Source organism: Fukomys damarensis, unplaced genomic scaffold, assembly GCF_012274545.1.
Source record: "Fukomys damarensis isolate Sample0158 unplaced genomic scaffold, DMR_v1.0_HiC HiC_scaffold_23, whole genome shotgun sequence".
Taxonomy (NCBI): domain Eukaryota; kingdom Metazoa; phylum Chordata; class Mammalia; order Rodentia; family Bathyergidae; genus Fukomys; species Fukomys damarensis.
In genome coordinates, this window is record NW_022900935.1 from 18,763,096 (window position 1) to 18,776,781 (window position 13,686).

General features: G+C 51.6%; 1 protein-coding gene across 2 annotated transcripts; it reads right to left on the reverse strand.

Moving 5' to 3' along the window:
* Window positions 1-259: 259 nt before the first annotated feature.
* On the reverse strand, window positions 260-13,680 carry Themis2 (thymocyte selection associated family member 2). Of its 2 annotated transcripts, XM_010632575.2 has the most exons (6): window positions 13,564-13,680; window positions 11,428-11,568; window positions 8,728-9,138; window positions 4,212-5,278; window positions 1,609-1,753; window positions 264-1,206 (listed from the first exon to the last, which is right to left on the reverse strand). In XM_010632575.2, exons 1-6 carry the CDS (start codon window positions 13,655-13,657, stop codon window positions 1,061-1,063), a joined length of 2,004 nt encoding a protein of 667 aa, XP_010630877.1. In that variant the 5' UTR covers window positions 13,658-13,680; the 3' UTR covers window positions 264-1,060. The 2 variants fall into 2 exon arrangements, with proteins under 2 accessions (XP_010630885.1, XP_010630877.1); XM_010632583.2 differs by lacking the exons at window positions 11,428-11,568; window positions 13,564-13,680 and adding an exon at window positions 11,268-11,421 and having other exon boundaries at window positions 260-1,206.
* Between the last annotated feature and the right edge of the window lie 6 nt (window positions 13,681-13,686).

The following is a 13,686-nucleotide window of genomic DNA, read 5'->3' on the forward strand; positions in this document are numbered from 1 at the left end:
GCCTCGTGCCAGGCACTGCTACATGCTTTATAAAGATCTCATTTGATCCTCAAGTCAGTCTTGTGAGGTAGGTTTGTGTTTGCTGTACTGGGGATTGAAGGGAGAGTTCTACCACTGAGCTGCATCCCCAGACCTTTTTACTTTGATTGTGGATCAACAACTTTTTTTTTTGGTATGGGGGATGGAATTCAGGACCTTGAGCTTCTGAGGCAGGGGGTGGCACCACTGAGCTAAACCCCCGGCCTGGCCCTTTTTATTTTGAAACAGGTTGGCCTTGAACTTATGATCTTCCTGCCTCAGTGAACTTAAATGATATTCATACAGAAGCTCAGACATCATCTTTATTCCACTGCTTTAGAAAAAAAGCACTCTTGGATAGCCACTCATGGTTTTATCAATATCTTAGCACCACTCAAGGAAACCTGCTGGTTTCTGCAGCTTTGAGTCTCTGTAAGGTTCTTTGTAAATTGGCTCCCTGAGTTTCAGCATCAGCTTTTGAGGCCCTGAGATTCTGCTCTTGAAGCCAAATTCCCCATTCATTTGTGCAAGTTCCATTTACTAAGGGCTAATCATGTTCATGTGCTGAGATGGGATGAGACAGCCCTGGTCTCCCAAGTGCTTAGAGCCAGGAAGGCAGGAGCAGGAGAGAAGCCCAAGAGGGTGGCAAACACATAAAGGGCTCTCAGCACTGTGATCAGGATCAAGTCTCCTCTACAGCTGGCACTGGGGTTGGTGGCCTCTGCCTTCTCTGCGTCCATCACCGGGGCACCAGTGGGGATGCGAGACTGAGCAGAACCCAGCATGCTCCTCTGGATACCAAGGCTCTGAAGCTGAGGGAGTCACATGCAAGAGGCTGTGCCCCAACATCCCAGCCCCCCACCCAGTAGTGGGAACCTAGAACCCACAGGAAGTCAGCGCAGTGTCCACCCCATTTCAGTTCCTCTCCACGTCGGAGTCTGATTTCTGTGATTCATCCCTGGCCTTCTAGAGGCTCAGAAGGGTTGTCTGGTATCCCGAATCCCAGAGAAGCAGCGGTTTGGAAGCATGGCTCCCCTAGTACCTAGATAGTTTTCTGGAAACACTCAAGTACTTCCTCATAGTCATGTTCATCCATATCTGCGTAAGGGTCCAGGACAGGCTGGGAATGTGGCACATTGGTAGGGTGCCTGCCTACCGCGAATGGGGCCCTGGGTTTAATCCCCAGCACTGCAAAAGGAAAGAAAAGTCCAGTCAGTGAGACTCCCTGGCATTAGGCAAGTTCCTTCCCCTCTTTAGTTTCCTCACCTGTAACAAGGAAGGAGTTGGCCTGGATGCTCTAAAGTCTTTGCAGCCTAGAAACCACAATTTGTTCTCTCTGAACACTGTAACCCTTTCAGTGCCCTGGATGCCGTGGAGAGGGCGGGGTGTTGGGGATTGAACTCATTTCTTTGCGAGGGCTCTAGAGCCCATGGGAGAGAGACTAGCGCCCTTTCTATCTGACCCAGCCTGTTCAGCCTGTCCTTCAAACTGAGACCTCAAAAGGGTCTCGGGCAGGAGGCAGAGGGACAGGCAGGCAGCAGGAGCAGGGAGAGAAGCAAGGACAGGGCTGACAGGGTTGAAGGGACTCACCTGGGTCTTGTGTTTGGGGTTTCATGGCCCAGAGGCCCTTCCTCTGGGGAGAAATCTTGCTGTATACGTTCTTGGAGGCCTCTGCCAAAGTCTTTGCCTTGGGTTTGGGCAGCAGCGGGGACTGCAGTCCTAAGTCTCGAGAAGACTGGGAGAAAAAGCAGAAATCAACAAGGTCCCAGGAAACAGCAGCAGAGTCCATGAAGCATGATTTAGCTACAGTGTCACCTCCTCAGCTTCCCTTCTGTTTCCTTTTCAGGGTAGGGCTTCTCAGGACCCCGGGAAGTTTTGCTACAATCACATGAAATATTCCTTGGCAGGAGAGAAAAAGGTCAGAGTGGGGAGTACAGATCGGGTTGAGGGCTGGAGAGGGGTGTCCCTGGGTTCTCCATTTAGGGGCCTGGGAATTGCTGAAGTGGTGAAAGAGCAAAGTGGAGACACCTCAAGAAAGCAGTCACTATGAGTTCAAGGCCGGCCTGGGCTGCTTAGTGAATTAAAGGCCTGCCTGAACTACATAGCAAGACCCTGTTCAAAGAAAAACAAAAACAAATAAACAACCAAAAGCAAAACAACACACACACACACACACAAAACAAAGATTTGAAAGAAAGAAAGAGAAGAGAGAGAGCTAGGGCTCCCAGGAGGAGGAAGAAGTTTCTGGAACTCTTACAACATGCCATGCATGTCTGTTCACTTAATCCTTAAATGACCTTCTGAGGAGTGGTTTTAGTTCCGATTTCCAATGTATGAAGGAAGAGAGTGAACCTTGTCACACACACCCAGTCCTCACCTGGGAGATCCATAGGTGGGCTAAGATTTGGGACCCCTAAGGCCAGTGGTCTCCAGCACACCATGTTTTAGGGAGCAAAAGAGGCCACTGCCCCGGTCAGCATGGAGAATCAATGCCCAGAGCGGAAAAAGGTGCTGTTTAGGACATCAGCAATGACTGGACCCAAAGTCCCTCTGTCTGCAGCCAAGGCTGGGACTGGGGATTCTAGGTTCGTTATGCTGCTGCGTTCTTTTCTGCACTGTTACAGGCCTGTTTCAGGGCCCAGCCGGTCAGAAAGTGACTGTCCCTTCTACGTTCCACAGAGATGAGCTGGAACTGCTCAGGAGTCACCTTTTTTACTCTGTTCCCATACTGCTCCCTACATGGTGCTAAATATGAGTCTCCCAAGGTCACCAAACAGTGTGCCTGTGATAGTCTATGAAGCTTATCTATCCAGCACACCCATTCTCAGCAGAGCACAGGCTCCGTGGTCAGATTTCAAGGCCTGGACCTTCCACGTCCTCGCTGTGTGAGCACAGGTGAACTTTGCCTCTCTCTGCCTGTTTTCTCAACTGAAAAACAGAGAATACCAGTGCCTGATGCCTACCTCGAGGACACAGGGAGAGGAGCTGGGACGGTGCACAAAAGCTACCTGCTGAGGAGGAAGCACCTGGTAGGAAGCAGGAGATGCAGCAGCACGTTAGTGAGGCTACCTCACGGTGCACAGGTGACAGATGGTGACAAGCATGTAAACGTGGTCTTTCTGACCCTGCCCGGCTGTTCCCACCTCTGCGATTCCTTTTGGCTCAGTTCAGTGGAGCTCACTGGCCTCGAAGGAGGTGGGGTCTTTTCTCACCCAGCTCTTCCTAGTCAGAAAGAGACTGAGTACAACTAACTGAAAACCATGTGCTTGGGCGAGGGAGGACGGACAGAGGACAGCTCCGCAGAGGCCCCGTGTGTGCAAGGAGCCAGACCAGAGTCGCGAGGACCCGAGGGACCTTCAGGAGCTCCTGTGTGGCCAGAGTGGGGACTGCAGAGTGGTGGTGACCCAGGAAAGCCAGCCTGGAGCCAACTCATACAGGACCCTGACACCATGTGGAGCCACGAAGGTTTCGACACACGAAGCCAAGGCCTAGCAGTGACCAGCCGTGGGCAAGAGTTGATTACGATGGTGTAGGTGCTGAGGCAGGAGGATCACAAGTTCAAGCCCAGCCTGGGCAGCTTAGTGAGCTCCTTTCTCAAAATAAAAAAATAAAAGAGGGTGGGGGTTGGGGATGTAGCTCAGTGTGCAGGCCCTGGGTTCAGTTCTCAGTATCGCCACACACACACACAAACACACACACACACACACACACACACACACACACACACACGGAACTCGGGGATAAAAGCAGGGCTGCAGAGAGAGGAAAGGTTCCATGAACTTGGAATCTGGAATGGAGTCTGGGATGTTTATGCTCAAGTTCGGGCCTCCCACTAATTTGGGACCTTGTGAACACACACACACACACACACACACACGGAACTCGGGGATAAAAGCAGGGCTGCAGAGAGAGGAAAGGTTCCATGAACTTGGAATCTGGAATGGAGTCTGGGATGTTTATGCTCAAGTTCAGGCCTCTCACTAATTTGGGACCTTGGATGATTCTCAGGACCTTAGTTCTTATCTCAATCCTATAAGGATAATTCTACCAGCTTGAGGATGGAATGAAAATAACACATGCAAAGTGGAACTTCATAAACTGCAAGTTCTGCAGAATTCTAAAAGAAACATAACAAGGAGCCACCAGGAGCCCAACAGGTGGCCCTCCCCTGCCCTCTTTACTTAGGTCCATACCTTGGCTTTGCCCTCCTTGCAGCTCTGTCTCCTCTGCTCCCTCTGGTCCTGGCTTTTCGGGGGCCTGGGTGGGGGTGCCTGGCTCTCACTGGCTGGTAACTTCCGGAGACTGTAGTAGAAGGTTTCAGACAGCTCCTCCACGGTGGCCACCGGGAGAGGCCCGGCTAGGTGGTCCGGCTGCCCCTCCAGCTCCACCACAGTCAAGTCCAGCCACCGGGGAGGGATCTCGAAGCACCTCTCCGGATGGGCATCCAGGCCCACCACCAGGAAGGGTTCTGTGATCTTTTCTTCCAGCCGCAGGCCCGGGAAGGAAACCAGAGGGTCGGCAGGGTGGCCAGTGTCCTTGGTCACTACCTTGACCTCACAGGGCAGTGGCAACCGGTGAGTGAGATCTGCTAGGCTGTAGCGCCGGGCATCGCTCATCTCCTCCACGAAGCCGCAGGGCAGGTAGAGGGGCAGCAGAACCTGCTCTTGGCCCTTGTCCTCCACTGCCTCCTGTTCCTCCTCCGCAGCCTCCTCGCTCAGCCGCATGCACATCAAGACATCTATGTCCTGGCCTTGGGTCCCGAGGACCTGGGCGGACCCCAACACCTCCAGCCGGTCGCCCACAGCCACGGAAGCCAGCGCAGGGCTCTCGTCCCCAGCCTCACAGTCCTTCGTCACCACCACCCGGAGGGGCCGGCCGGGCTGCAGCGCACCCAGGACGTCATAGGCTGTGGGAAACTCCCGGGGCCGCCTCCGCAGCCTGCCCTGGTAGGCCCCGGAGACCACGAAGTGTCGGGGCGCCTTCTGGCCCTTGCTGGAAGCCAGGACCCGCCAGGGCGGCGAGGCCAGGCCGTAGATGCAGAGGCTCTGGCCCTTCCGTAGCGAGCCCACCCACGGGCTGAGGAAGATGGGGGCGCCCTCCGGAACTTCCAGGATCTCCGTGGGCAAGGGGAAGGGGCCTTCCCGGGCCAAGACCTCGCTCAGCAGCAGCGGTTTGATGAAGTGGACATGCTGGGAGGTGGCGGTGACATCTTGTACTTCCACCTCCAGAGTGGAGGGGATCCTGACCACGGACTTGCGCACTGTTGGGGGAGGGATCGGCTCAGGGGTGCATCATGCGCTGCACCAGGGGTGGGCCCCCCACCCCAGGCAGAGAGCATTGGTCCGAGCAGGCTGGCCTCTTTCCTGCTTTTGTTTGGCTGGTTGCTTTTTGAGTTTGTTTGATTTGGTTCGCAGCACTAGGGATTGAACTCAGGGCCTTCACACTGAGCTTCATTCCCAGCACTTTAAAAACTTTTTTTTTTTTTTTTTTTTTTTTTTTTTTTTTTTTGTTTTTTTTTTTTTTTTTCTTATTGAACCTGCCATCCTCCTGCCTCAGCCTCCCACAGGCTGTGACAAGTGCCACAATGCTCAGCTCTTTCCTGTTTTCATTTTTCTGCTAATATTTTCCTACTGTGCTAGATTCTTTACCCATATAGTTTTTGCTATGTAGTTCAGGCTGGCCTTGAACTCACAGTGATCCTCCTGCCTCAGCCTTCTGAGTGCTGGAATTACAGGCATGTGCCACCATGCTCAGCTAAAAATTATTTTTAAATATTCATAAAATAGCATCCATCATGCATCCATCACCCAGCTTCAGTTTAACTCATGGCCCATCTGCTTCCAACTGCAGGCCCAGCTCACCCCTCCCCTGGAGAATTCTAAAGCAGAACGATCACACCATGCCATGGGGAACTATTTCAATTTGTAAGAGAGGATAATTAAATTTAAAAAAAAGGAATAATCACGATGTCATTGCTGTGTTCATAATTATTCAATAACTCCTATATACCACCAAATATTCAATCAGTTCCATCACTTTAAAATTTTAAATTTAATTTTAAATGTAATTTCATGAACTGGTTTTAAAAATCCTGTCTGGGTTTAAATAGGTAAAACTAAATCAGGGACGGGGATTCAGCTAAGTGGTGCCACCATCTGCCTCTCAAGCGCAAGGTCCCAAGTTCGATCCCTGGTACCAAAAAACAAACAAGCAAACAGAACAAAATCAAGAAAAACACTGACTAAATCATCTTGGCTCCTTCCTCTCTGGGCATTGATTAAAGCTCAACTCGTGGCCCTAAAAGACTATTAGGAAGCCAAGCATGACGGCACATGCCCGTAATTCTAACACTCGATAAGGCTGAGGCAGGAGGATCACAAGTTGCACCCCAGCCTGGTAACTCGGTGACTTAGTGAGACTCTCTCAAAATTAAAAATAAATAAATAAAAAGGGCTGGAGATGTAGCTCTATGAGAACTCCCTCAGTTCAAACCCCAGTACCATTCAAAAAAAGATACTGTGAGGAAAAGTAGCTACACTTTGGTTTGTGCTACACCGTATGCAGGCAAGTCAGGGAACTCTCCTCATTTCACAAATAACAGCACCGTCTTCCAGGAGTGGCGACCTCCCTCAGACCACATAGTTGGGAATTTTGCTCAGTGCCAGAGATAACTGGTTGAAGCTGAGAGAATGGAAGTCCGTGCTATTTTTCTGGTTATTCTTAAAAACAGTTGAAAGATCCAGGAAGCCCCAACTTCACAGATGCTGTGGTCTCCTGCTGCCTCTTTCCACAGAGCGGCACCGTTGGAAAGAGCTAACTTCAGTTCCTAGGGAGGAAATGTTCAGGAGGAACCTAGAACATGTTGCACAGAGGTCAGGGACGCCTGCTCACCCCACACAGGCCTGTCAAGAGGATTCAGGAACTCGCCTGAAGAGGCTCCCGCTGGCCAAAGCTGAGATAATCTGAGCAACAATAAGAATAACATCAGTGGGGCCAGAGATTTGGCTCAGCGGTTCCACCACCTGCCTTGCAAGCACAAGGATCCAAGTTTGATCCCTGGTACCAAAAAAAAAAAAAAAAAGAATATCAAGAATCACATCAGTGGGTTCAAGCACACTGCAGACATTTTGTGTGAATTCAAAATGATTTCAAAAAGATTCTACATTGTCACCTGGAGGATGCTAAAAAGCCATTTTTTTTAAACAGGTTCTTATCACGTAGGTCAGGCTGGCCTTCAACTCATGATCCTCCTGTCTCAGGCACCTGAGTGCTGGGATTACAGGCGTGGACATACATACCCAGTGCCAACTCACTATTTTAAAAGCTGGTAAACGATGAATAGGTTGCTTCTTTCTCCTCAGGACAGGCTAGTGGCAGTGTGCAGAACAGGGATGGAGAAACAGGCAGAATCCAGCCAGGGCTGGTAGGTCAGAGGCTAAGTCTGAGTGAAGTAGAATGGGTTTCTGGGCAAGGGAATACTACTCAGCCACAAAGAAGGAAAAATTTGAATCGTTTGTAGAAAAATGGATTGGTTTTGATCATAATGCTAAGTGAAATAAGTCAGACACAAAAGGTGAAACATCACATAGTTTCTTTAATATGAGAAACCCAAAATATAAATAATTTAAAAAGCAAAATAAAAGAGAAACGGTAGATAACAGGGAAGTGGACTCGAGGTGGGAGGGGGATCTGGAGAAGGTGAGAAAGGGGGAGCAGAGGGTGGGGAAGGGGGAATAAAAATTAAGATGCAGTATGTGTACGTACCGACTCCCTAAGATGAATGTCATCATTATATATCACAAATAGATACTAATTTTATTTACTTATTTTGGTACTGGGGATCGAACTCAGGACCTTGCGCTTGTAAGGCAGGCAGCGGAACCACTGAGCTAAATCTCCAGCCCTATTCTAATTTTTTAAAAATTTAAAGAACAGGTATCTGAGGACTCTTACAAACAGAATATCCTGCATCAACTGTTACCACAGAGTAGACAAGGGGAAGTGTCCGTCTGTAGCAGTGTCCCAGCTAATGAATGCAGTAGTGACAGTAGAACTACAGTATCACCGCTGTAGTTCCTGAAAGAACCACAGACTGAGGCGGTCTCTGTCAGCACTGCCTCCATCATGGCCGGCCTCTCGCCCTGCTCCCTGATATGCACAGCCGACCTGCCAAAGCTCTGGGTCGCCAGGATGGATGGGAGGTCACACACCAAGCCACGGTGGATTCTCTGCCCCACACCTCATGTGGCAGTGAAAAACTGCGTCTTGCATCTGCCCAAACCTTGGGTCTAAGCTCCAGAGCACAGATGTATAGAAAGGAGTTAACACAGCCAGCCCGAGTGTGTTCTCTCATTAACAGCCACTGCCAAACCTGGCTCTGAGCTGGAATCTGGGAGCTTGGACTTCAGAAAGGTCCCCACATTCCTTCAAAAGAATATAGGTGTGGCAAGGACGCCTGTAATTGCAGCACTCTGGGAGGCTGAGACAAGAGGATTACAAATTTGAGTGCAGCCTAGGAAACTCAGCCACTTTGGAAGACCCTGTCTCAAAATAAAAAATGAGAAAAGGCTGGGATGTCACTCAGTGTGAAGTCCCTGTCACACTGCAAAAACTGGGCAAGCCACCTATAATCCCTACTACCCACAGAGCGGGATGTCTCCCACAGGAGCAGCTCCAGCCCTCAGCCCCTCCCCGATGTCAGGCACTCACTGTGCATGATGGCTTGGATCTCATATTCCGGCCTCAGGACCACAGAGTGCCACGGGAGGACGGGGCAGGTGAGCAGGAGGTCCTTCAGGGCTGGGTCTTGCAGGACCTGGAGCAGGGTTTGGGGGACTCCAGGCTCCCATATCCAGAAGGGCCCCTCCAGGGTCAGGGGCAGGTGCAGGATGACCTGCAGGCCCTGGGAACCCAGGTTACAGCGCGCACAGCGGGTCCCGCGGTACACTTCCATGGCCTCGAGCGTGAGGGGCTTCTCTTTGGGCACCACCCCAGCCTCTGTGACAATGCTCCGAGTAGACATGAAGCAAAAGGGCAGCAGCGTGGTGCTCGGAGTTTTGGCAGAGACCAGCTCCTGCAGGGTCCTGTAGCTCTTTGGGGTGGAGAGGGGGCTGAAGTAGCCTGTGAGGTTCAGCAGAGAGTGGCAGTCAGGTTGGGCACAGACTGGCCCCCAACCAGAGTCCACAGGCAGAGGGACAGGGTACAAATGGACAGTGAAAGGCAGGAGTGGTAACACCAGAGACACAGGACAGAACAGAGACCCAGCCCCCATGGGACACACAGGAATCTCTCACACCGTCCCACTTGGCCCTACCTGCCTCCAATGGCCAGCTTCTCATTCCTGCAGCCATCTTGCCATGACTCCAGTCCCACATACCCAGAACCCGCCCCCTCCATCCCTCTCTCCCAAGCTAGAACCCCAGAAGCTATGGTCAGCTGCCCTCCGGCCCCCTCATTCTGTCAGCCGGCACTGCCCCGCTGCTCCCCACACAGCCGTTCTCCTGTCTCTGCACTGGCCTGAACACCGCTTCCGGATGCACTGGTTTCCTTCCCCTACCCACCACCTGAGTCTGGTCAGAGAACCATCAAAAAGCCTGGACTGGGAACGGGCTCCAGGAGCACTGGTCTGACGACAGGATGTGGCTCAGTGGTGTGGCACACGCTGAGCACGTGAGAGGCACTGGGTTCCATCCCTAGCACTGCAAAAGAAGGGTTGGTCTAGATTCTTCAAAACTGTCCATATCAAGACAAAGAAAGACTGAAGAAATATTCTAGCCTGAAGGAAACTAAAGAAGGAGACCTGAATTTGGTGTTGGACTCATGATCAAGGAAAACCCTGCCGTAAAGGACAGTATTGGGGTAGTTGATAAGATCTGGATATAGACTGTGAGTTAGACAATAGTACGCCATCAAAACTGTTTTCTGAATTTGTTTGATATTTTGGAGTTTGGTTTTTGGTTTTTTGAGACAGAGTCTCACTATGTGTAGTCTAGGCTGGCCTTGAAGTCGCTCGTACTTGTGATCTTCCTGCCTCCTCAGCCTCCGAAGTGCTAGGATTACAGGTAAGTGCCACCATGCCTGGCTCAGAAAAAAGGTGTGTGCTGGATGGGGGTGTGGTCCAAAAGGGTGAATATTTAATTTTTAAAAATGTATTAAAATACATCACTATTGATTTCCTTCAGGATATTACTACTTGCGATAAATACACTTATCTCATCATTCCTGTGCTTTCCGAAGCCGTTCTGGCAGTGCTCTCTCATGAGGGTCGTACCATCCATGGCTACCTCAATGTCCTGAATCAGTTCACACATTTATCACTCGTGGTCACTTTGATGTTGGAGAGGATCTGCAGTCACAGGATACGGCAGATGCAGACACTGCAGTGTTTTATGACTCTGCCTTTCTGTTGGATGGCCCTGGGTAGCAGTGTTCACTGTGTCTGACCACACCCCATAAAGAACCTCTCCCAATAAGACTCTCAGTGCTGCTTCAGAAAGTGGCAAGCATGATGGGAGAAATGTGTCTAGAGAAAGGAGTGTTTTGTTTGTTGGTTCTTGGTACTGGGGATCAAACTCACGACCTTGTGCTTAAAAGGCAGGTGCAGTGCCACTGAGCTAAATCCCCAGCTCTGGGAGGAGTATTTTGAGGGGGATTAATGGCAATGAGCCTTACTGTAATCAGTTTGTTACAAGTGAAATATTTATTGTGTGTTTCTTTCACACCTGGGGTGTGTGTGTGTGTGTGTGTGTGTGTGTGTGTGTACAGAGAAGCTGGGCAGAGAAGGCAAATGTAATGAAGGTTTAACAGTTGGTGAATCAGGAGGCTGGGTGTCCAGGAGTTCTAGCAAGTCTTCTGTAAATGAGAAATTATTTCAGAAGAAAAACAAAAACTTCAAAATACAAAGTAGAACTCACTTGTGTCTTTTAAAACCTCGATGGCTGCTCAGTCCTTCAAAATAGACACCAAACTATGTCAGCACCACACAGCCCCAGGCGGGCTGGCCCCTGCTACCCACAGGCTGCTCCTCCTAGAGCACTTTTGAAGTGCTTACTTGATCTCCGCTCACTGTCACCTAACATGCCTGGCCCATCCTGAGCCCCATTGCCCCAGACTCCATAGGACCATCACACATGTCAGCAGATGTCAGGTGAGTGAATGTGTGAGCGCACACAGAGACAGGCTCTGGACAGAGGCCGGGAACACAAGTGGATGTGACTAGAGAGACCAACATGAAGAGGGTGCAACCTCACCAGGCTCAGGGTATCTGTCAGACCACTCTCAGGACATCCCTGGCCTCGAGGCTGCAAAGCTCGAAAGGTAGAAGTGGATGCTGGGATCAGCAAGCCCTCCAAGCGTTCCTGCAGGCTTCCTGGAGGTTGCCAGGCATGGGAGGCAGGGGGGCTTCCTTACCCTGGAAGTTGGGGGGCAGCTCCAGTGTCTGGCCTGTGCCTGGGTTCACACAGACCACCTTCTGCAGGCAAACTTGGGTGACCTTCATCAGGTCTCCTGTGGACAGGCAGCACTCATTCCCACAGATCTCGTAGATGGAGCCTGTGGGGACATGGACCCAGTTCCCCCATTTGGCAAGGTCCAGGCACCAAGGGACCTGTGCCCTGTTCCCAACAAGCTCTACTCTGAATATATCTCCTGTGGAGCACTTCTCCATCTTTTTCCTCACAGGTAGGGCTGGTCCACCTCTGCACCCTGCAGCCAGCCTGGGGCTCAGCCTCTGTTAAATCCTAGAACCCCTAAAGAACAGTGAACTCAACTCCTTTACTACATAGCTATGAAATTATGCTCAGGGAGGGTCAGTGGCTCCCTGCAAGTTACACAGAGCCATGTGGGGACCAGCCCTCCTAAAGCCTTTTGCTTTCTCCTTCAGATGAGTCACTTTTAAAGGAAGCACATGCAGGAACAGAGCACCCTGACAGGGTGCTGCCCAGTGGGCAAGGCCCTGGATGCCACCTCTGGCTCAGCAGCCCATTTTCCTGGTTTAGATAGTAGGTGCTCAATAAAGATCTCTCACCACAGACCACACAGGATCCCCATCCAGCTGAAGGAGGACAGGAAACTGTGGGCAGCCTGCCTTGAGCTCATCTGACTGCCCCTGTCCACACAGGGTAGCTTCTCTAGGGCCTCTCACGTTAGTCCTGAGAAGCTGATGAAAACCTCACTTTACTCCAGGAAATTGCACAGATCTCATAAAGAACAGTTCTAACTACAACACAGGATGTGGACCTTCTGTTAGGCAAGTGCCACAGCTGTAGATAGATATAGATATAGATATAGATATAGATATAGATATAGATATAGATATAGATATAGATATAGATAGATATAGATAGCTCAGTGCTAAATGCTGCAGATGCCTGGTTGCCTTTACTACCCATGAGTGCCCTTGGGGGACAGACAATTTTTCTTTCCTAAATGATGACACTTCGCAGTTTCTGTTTCTTAAAACTGACACAGCCTCAGAGAGGTTGAGTGAGTTGCTCAAGATGATCAAATAACAGGAGGCAGAACTGAGGGTCAAGCCCAGGGTGTTTGCCTCTAAAACTGGTGCTCCTGAGCAGGTGACAACCCCCTCGGGGTGCCCCGTGCCTGCCCCTACTGCTATGGCCACCTGTCCTCCTCCACACTCACCCCACCTGCACATCCCCAGCTGTCAGGTTCTTCACATCTCCCTAACGTCTGCCACCTGCCCCCACCCCAGGTCAGGCAGAATGAAGAACCAGGTATTGGGACACTGGCAGGCAAGGGATTCCGAGAGGACAGAGGGGCTTGGTCCTGGGCTGGGAGGAGAACATACAGGTCACAGGCATCTGCTGCAGGAAGATCCCAGAGTTAGAATCGGAGGCCAGATCCATGAAAATCCCAAGTGGACCTGGAGAGACACATTGTGAGCGGAGGCCCCTCTGTGGCCCTCCAAGTGTCTCAGCCTTGGTCTAGGATCCACCTCGGGCCCTCGGGACATTTTGCTGGAAGCTGCTGTGGCACCGCAAGTGTCCTCCCTCCGGGAGAAGGGATGGGCTGGGGCGAGCTGTCAGGCAGGAGCCAGAGGCATCCGCAGCGCTGGTCCCCTCCCTCCCTCCCACAGCCTCTCAGCCCCCTGCTCTTGCTCTAACTAGGGACAGCGCCCCTGCGGTGTAATCCTCTCTGCTGCGACTGGGGAAGCAAGGAGCAGGCTCCGAGAGGACGAGCCTTTTACGCTGAGAAGTGAAGATCTGGCCAGATCAAGTACCGCCTGGTCTAGCAGAGGGCCAAGGAGGGAAGGATGCGGTGGGGAAGAAAAGGAGAGAAGAGAAAAGAAAAGAACAGAAGAGAGGGGAGAGGAGGGGAGGGGAGGGAGGAGGGGGCGAGGAAAGAAAAGAAAAGGAGAGAAAAGTGGGGAGGAGGGAATCAAGCCCCAGCAGGGCCCGCCTTCCTGGGGCGCTGGGCCCCAGCGCACGGACACAAAAGCTGAGGTCCCCAGGGGCTGGCCGCGGCCTGGACTCCAAGGCTCCAGGTCCCAAGGCCGGGTCCACACGGGAGGCTGCGCCCGCTCACCCTCGGAGTAGACTCCGGAGTAGACCCGCAGCACGCGTGGCAGGGAGGCGGGGTCCAGGCAGCGCGCGAAGTCCTGCAGAGACAAGGGCTCCATGGTCCCGGCCGGCTGGCTCGGCTGTCTCT